Raw genomic sequence first — 7,473 nt, 5'->3', positions numbered from 1 at the left:
CGCGGTTCGTGGGTTCGTGCCCCGCGTCGGGCTCTGTGCTGACTGCCAGCTCAGAGCCTGGAGCCTGTTTCAGTCTGTGACTCTCTCTCTCTCTGACCCTCCCCTGCTCACGCTGTCTCTCTCTCTCTCCTAGAAATAAATAAAATATTTTAAAAAAAGAAAAAAATGCAACCGATTTCTGTACGTTGATTTTGAACCCTGCAACTTTGCTGAATTCATGGATCATTTCTAGTAGGCTTATGGTGGAGTCTATCGGGTTTTCTTTTTTCATTTTTCAAAATAATTTTTTACTTATTTCTGAGAGAGAGATAGCATGAGCAGGGGAGAGTCAGAGAGAGAGGGTGACACAGAATCTGAAACAAGTTCCAGGCTCTGAGCCAGCTGTCAGCACAGAGCCTAATGTGGGTCTCGAACTGTGAGATCATGACCTGAGCTGAAGTCTGATGCTTAACTGACTGAGCCACCCAGGTGCCCCTGGTTTTCCATGTACAGTACCATGGTGTCTGGAAAAAGTGAAAGTTTGACTTTTTCTTTGACAATTCTGATACCTCGTATTTCCTTTTGTGGTCTGATTGCTGATGCTAGAATTTCCAGCACTATGTTAAGCAACAGTGGTGAGAGTGGACATCCCTGTCCTGTTCCTGATTTCAGGGGGAAAGCTCTTAGTTTTTCCCCATTGAAGATGATGTTAGTGGAGGGTTTCTCATAAATGGCTTTTATGATGTTTAAGTAAGTTCCTTCTATCCCGAATTTCTTGAGGGTTTTATTAATAAGCGATGCTGTATTTTGTCAAATGCTTTTTCTGCATCTATCGACAGGATCATATGGTTTTTATCTTTTCTTTTGTTAATATGATGTGTCACATTGATTGATTTGCAAATATTGAACCAGCCCTATAACCCAGGAATGAATCCCACTTGATCATAGTGGATAATTTTTTTTATGTCCTGTTGAATTCAATTTGCAAGTATCTTTTTGAGGATTTTTGCATCTGTATTCATCAAGGATATTGGCCTGTAGTTCTCTTTTTTTACTGGGTTCTGTCTGGCTTGGGAATCAAAGTGATGCTGGCTTCATAGGATGAGTCCAGAGGTTTTCCTTTGATTTCTATTTTTGGAATAGCTTGAGAAGAATGGCTATTAACTCTGTTTTACCTGGTTCTGGGCTCTTATTTGTTGGGAGATTTTTGATAACTGATTCAATTTCTTCACTAGTTACGGGTCTGTTCAGATTTTCTATCTCTTGCTGTGTGAATTTTGGTAGTGAGTGTGTGTTTAGGAATATGTCCATTTCTTCTAAGTTGTCTAGTTTGTTGGCATATAATTTGTCATAGTATTCCCTGATAATTGCTTGTATTTCTGAGGGTTTGGTTGTAATAAGTCCATTTTCATTCATTATTTTGTCTATTTGGGTGCTCTCTCTTTTCTTTTTGAGAAGCCTGGCTAGAGGTTTGTCAATTTTGTTTATTTTTTCAAAAAACCAACTCTTGGTTTCATTGATCTGTTCAACTGTTTTTATGGTTTCTATATTGTTTATTTCTGCCCTTATTTTATTATTTCCCTTCTCTCCTACTTGGTTTGGGGAGTTCTTGTTACTGTCCTTCTAGTTCCTTTAGGTGCACTGTTAGATTTTGTACTTGCCCTTTTTCTAATTTCTTGAAATAGGCCTGGAGTGCAATGTACTTTCCTCTTAGTACTGTTTTTGCCACATCCCATAGAGTTTGGATCGTTGTATTTTCATTTTCATTTGTTTCCATATATTTTTAAATTTCTTCTCCAATTGCCTGATTGGCCCATTCATTCTTTAGTAAGGTGTTCTTTAACCTCCATGTTTTTGGAGGTTTTCCAGACTTTTTCTTGTGGTTGATTTCAAGTTTCATAGCATTGTGATCTGAAAGTGTGCATGATGTGATCTCAATTCTTTTATATTTATTGAGGGCTGCTTTATGACCCAGTATGTGATCTGTCTTGGAGAATATGCCATGCACACTTGAAAAGAAAGTGAATTCCATGTCCTCAGAATGTAGAGTTCTAAATATATCTGTCAAATCCATCTGGTCCCATGTGTCGTTCAGGTCCATTGTTTCTTTAGTGATTTTTCTGTCTAGTTGATCTATCCATTGCTGTAAGCAGAGTATTAAAGTCCCCTGCTATTAGCACATTCTTGGCCATAAGATTGTTTCTGTTTGTGATTAATTGTTTTATGTATTTGGATACTCCCATATTGGCGCATAGATATTTATAATTGTTAGCTCTTCCTGATGGGTAGACCCTGTAATTATTATATAATGCCCTTCTTCATCTCTTGTTACTGCCTTTACTTTAAAGTCCAGTTTGTCTGATATAAATATAGCTACTCCAGCTTTCTTTTGACTTGCAGTAGCATGATATATATTTCTCCATCCCATTACTTTCAATCTGAAGATGTCCTCAGGTCTAAAATGAGTCTCTTGTAGACAGAAAATAGATGGATTTTGTTTTTTTATCCATGCTGCTACCCTATGTCTTTTGATTGGAGCATTTAGTCCATTTAATTCAGTGTTATTACTGAAAAATATGGGTTTAGAGTCTTTGTGTTCTCTATAGGATTCATGCTTGTGGTGGTGTCTCTGATACCTTGTGTTCCTTGCAACATTTCTCTCATAGCATCCCCCTCAGGATATCCTGTAGGGCTGGATTAGTAGTGATGAATTCTTTCAATTTTTGTTTATTTCGAAAGACTTTTATCTCTCCTTCTATTCTCAAAGGCAGGCTTGCTGGATAGAGGATTCTTGCCTGGATATGTTTTTGTTCATCACATTGAAGATTTCCTGCCATTCCTTTCTGGCCTGCCAAGTTTCAGTTGGTAGGTCTGTAACCACTCTGATGGGTTTCCCTTTGTATGTTAGGGTCCTTTTCTCCCTAGTTGTTTTCAGAATTCTCTCCTTGTCCTTATATTTGCCAGTTTCACTATGATATGCCGTGCAGAGATCGATTGAAGTTACATCTGAGGGGAGTTCTCTGTGCCTCTTGGATTTCAATGTCTGTTTCCTTCCCCAGATTGGGGACGTTTTTATCTATAATTTGTTCAAGGACTCCTTCAGCGCCCCTCCCTCTCTCCTCCTCTTCTGGAATTCCTATGATACAGATATTGTTCCATTTGATTGTATCACTCAGCTCTCAAACTGTCCTTTTGTGTTCCTGGATCAGTTTATCTCTCTTTTTCTCGCCTTCTTCTGTTTCTATAATTGTGTCTTCTAACTCACCGATTCTCTCTGCCTCTTCAGTCTGTGCATTGGATGCCTCCATTTTATTGTGCACCGCATTTATAGCATTTTTAAATTCATCACAACTATTTTTAAGCTCCATAATCTTTGTAGCAATAGTTTCTCTGACGTCTTCCATGACATTTTCAAGCCCAGTGATTAATTTTATGATATTGTTCTAAATTTTTGTTCAGTTATGTTGCTTATATCCGTTTTGAGCAGTTCTTTAGCTGTCATTTCTTCCTGCAATTTCTTTGGAGGAGAGTTCTTCCGTGTCATCATTTTGGCTAGCTTTCTGTCTCTTATTAGTTTTAAAAGCTTGTTATGCACACTGCACCTGCAAGTACCTCTGTATTAAAGAAGGCTCTTTGACTGTCCAGGGCCTGTCTGTTCAGGAAGTGTTCTTTGAATGGTGTCTCTTGGTCTCTCTTGTTGAGACTTTGGTTATCTTATTTCCCTATTCGTATTGGTATTTGGGACTCTCCACCATGTGTACTTTGGCTCATTTCTTGAGGTAGCCCTATAAGGTTTTTCTTTTTTTTTTCCTTTCTCAGCAGACTCTGTGTCCTCTTCCTCCCAAACTCCTGCTGTTCTGTAAGGGTTCCTGTGGCTCCAGGTCTTCTCCGTTTGAGAGATGGGGGCAAGTGAGATGTATGGAGCTCTCTACTTCTCCACCATCTTGCCCCTCTATCTTGGATTTTGTTTGTTTTATTCACTATAAAACTTTCTTTAAGGTACTTATGTGTGCAATAAAATATAACCATTAGGTTGTCAGTACTTGAGCACTACTATAGGAGACCCCGAGAATTTTAAAATGAGAGAACATTTTTGCACTGGAGTTGAGCTGCAGATGAAACACCATGGGTCAGTCACAGACATGTCAGGTCCCTTAAAGGATACAGAATAACTGCCAGGCCATGTGATAAGGCTTATTCTGCTGTTACCTAAAAATGTAGGGTTGCTGCCATAAGGGTTAGAGACAAATGCTCAATTATCCATGGTATGGCTCAACTTGGCTATCATATATCACAATAAAGAAGGAATTGGGGGGGGGGAATTCTTCTGAGAGTTAACCATAATAACAGTTGCCAAGATTTGAAATTTTTATAAGCTCTCAGTGAGTGAGATGCTTTTGTTTATTTACTTTTTTAAAGATTTTCCTCTGTGCATAATAGGTAGAAGAAGGAGCAGTTACCTGGGTCCCAGTTGAGAAAGTTTAATGGCTTGTGATCTGACCATTCCCAACCTCTAGTAGAGTATAGTTGATTTAAGCCAATCCAGAAAATTCTTGGAATGCCTTCTTTTTCTGTAAGAATCACATAATTTTAACAAGTGGCAAGATTACCTAAATTATTATGTAAGTCAGATTTAAGTTTCTACTAATAGCAAAAATATCTGAAGCCCATGATTGTGAGGCAGGAATCCTGCAGAGGTGTTTATCCAACAAAGGCAGGTGATGCTAAAGGCTGATAAGTTAAATCAATTCTGCATTCCCATTAGCCTCTCCCTTTCTTCTAAGGTAAGAACAAAATCTCAGCTGTTCCACTATTTTTAATTCTCTTTTACTAATACAGCATAAAAACAGTTTCCATCGTATGTCTCAATTTTGAAGAACTGATTATATTCCAGACTGACAGTTTAAATGCATTAAGCACATATTATTTAACTGGTACTAAGGATATAAAAATCTAAAATACAAAGTTTCTACCCCCATGAGAATTTCAATTTAGTAGAAAGGAAGAGATATGGATCCCTCAAAAGGTCAAGTGTTACCCATACTGTTTCAGAAATATGTACAGGGATTGTTTGGTAGGGAATGGAATATGTAGTTTTAGAGTCCAAGGAGACATTTAGGATGAAGACACAGAACAGGACACACACACACACACACACACACACACTACAGTGGAGATGTATCATTCAAATTCATTATTTGACAATCAGAAGCCATCAGCAAAAAAGAGAAAGAGAAGCAGAGATAATTTAAATAGTGATGCCAGTTGTAAATTTGCCACTCAATATGCATATGCCCACAAACATATGGTAAACTAAATGAAAAGATTATAAGGATTTTTATGCCAGTATCAAGAAAGTCAACAAAATTATTCAATAACCTGGTAAGACTTTATTAACATCATGAAAAAGGAATTTGAAGATACTGAGGGGCAGGTAGAAGAAAAAGAAGAACTGATGAAATGGCCTATAGAAAACAAGGATGCTGCTGACAAATAGGAAGAGCTAATAGGTTGGAATTTCTATAAATTTGTAGAAATAGTCTCAGCAGTAAAACACTTGATAACAGTTTCTTACTTCCTCTCAAGGAATTATGTATGATACATTATTATATTATATGTATGATCTATCTATATATGTATATTTGAAATATATTTATAACTATAATATTTATAAAATATTAATTTAATATAAAATTTATAAATTATAAATTTAAATTCTATTTAAATTTAATTAAAATGAAAAATCGTAATAATTTATAAAATAATTAAAGGTATATTAATATTATTATATTTTATATTATTTATATGTATATTATATACATAAAATGGTTCTTAATACATGGATATGCTTTCTTTTCCTTTTTTTTTGTGAGAGAATGTGAGCAGGAGAAGGGAACAGGGAGAAGAAGAGAGAGAATCTTAAGCAGGCCCTAGCATGGAGCCATGATGTGGGGCTTGATTTCATGATGGTGAGGTTATGACTTGTGCCAAAATCAAGAGTTGGGTGCCTAACAAAATGAGCCACCCAGGTGTCCCAATATGGATTTCTACATGCAAATCAAACAGATATACCTCATATATATCATTTTGTTCCATTACATATATCAGATATATCTGTATGATTTGCATATAGAAAAGCATATCCATACTTTAAGGGCTTTTTGAGAGAATTTTGACTGACTACACAGTTTTTGCCTTACTGCAGACTTTAGAATGTGAATGCCTAAAACATTTGACTCCGCTAGAACTGACATTCAGGAAGTGGAAAAGCTCCTCTGTGTAGAGTAGAAATAGCAAAGATGAAAGGGGCCAAGAGCAGGAACCCAGACACCAACATTAAACAAATGAGCAAGAGTCTGGAAAGAGGGTAGTAAGGACAAAGGCCCAATTACCACTCCACTGAGTAGCAGATGTGAAGTTAGCAGTGAGTTGCAAAGATACACTGTGTCTTCCAGGAACTCGTTTGTGGAAGAGGCAGGTCTTCAGGATCTAGAAGAAAGATACACCTGTATCCGTATCTGTATATGTATCTATATCTGTATTTTTATCCTGTATCTATATAGATACATAGATAGATAGATATCTATATCTGTATCTAAATCTATATCTGTATCTACATCTGTATCTGTATCTATATCTTTATTTGTATCTGTATCCTGTATCTATATCTGCATCTGTATCTATATCTGTATCTGTATCTAAATCTATATCTGTATCTACATCTTTATTTGTATTACATCTATATCTGTATCTACATCTGTATCTGTATCTATATCTATATCCCGTGTCTATATCTATATTTGTATCTACATCTCTATCTGTATTTGTATTTGTATCTATATCTGTATCTGTTTCTGTATCTATATCTATACTGTATTTATTTCTATATCTGTATCTACATCTATCTATCTATAGTTTTTAATGGTAGAAGTTTCAATAAGTTTATGGCCTGTTGGGAGAAGAGTCAGTGGAAGTGAGAGTCAATGAAAATATAAGAGAAAGAACAGCTGGTGTGGATGCAAACAGCTTTCAAAAAGGCATTAACCTTGAACAAACTGGAGGGATGACAGATACAGATAGGATTGTAAGTACAAGGATGGGAAACTAATGGTTTGCTTCACTTTTCTCAAGGAAGTAGATGGTAAGGATACTCCATAAAGAAGGAAAAGGTAAGTATTTGGGTAGATGGCTTGAGGAGAATACTGAAGGGAAATTTGGATTCCTTCTTTTCTTTCACCTTATTAGCATAAGCACTGGCATACAAATTGAGGATTTAATCTAATGGAAATTTCTCATTATGAAAAGCAATTAGTTTTCTAGCCTTCCTAAAGAAGTCCTGGAAACCAAGACATATTTATGGAACTCCAGACTCAACCACACAGGGCATTCCAATTTCCCTTTTTAAATTTTTAATGGAGATACTATGGAGGACCAATCCTTCCCATCCATCCCAAGTTCAATGTACTTCCTTCCATGAAGACTTTTCAGCTATCC

General features: G+C 36.5%; 1 protein-coding gene across 2 annotated transcripts in view; it reads right to left on the bottom strand.

Moving 5' to 3' along the window:
- Positions 1 to 7,473, bottom strand: part of LOC120235303 (lymphocyte antigen 75) — a 144,975-nt gene that overhangs the window by 116,956 nt on the left and 20,546 nt on the right. For both annotated transcript variants that reach the window (XM_039237534.1, XM_039237533.1), the window contains exon 5: positions 4,440 to 4,550. In XM_039237534.1, the coding sequence (XP_039093465.1) occupies positions 4,440 to 4,550 (111 nt within the window). The remainder of the gene's footprint in view (positions 1 to 4,439; positions 4,551 to 7,473) is intronic.

The sequence above is a fragment of the Hyaena hyaena genome, unplaced genomic scaffold (assembly GCF_003009895.1).
Source record: "Hyaena hyaena isolate Hyena2069 unplaced genomic scaffold, ASM300989v1 scaffold_126, whole genome shotgun sequence".
Classification (NCBI taxonomy): domain Eukaryota; kingdom Metazoa; phylum Chordata; class Mammalia; order Carnivora; family Hyaenidae; genus Hyaena; species Hyaena hyaena.
Note: the sequence above shows the minus strand (reverse complement) of the source record. Positions and strands in the feature narration are given on the sequence as shown.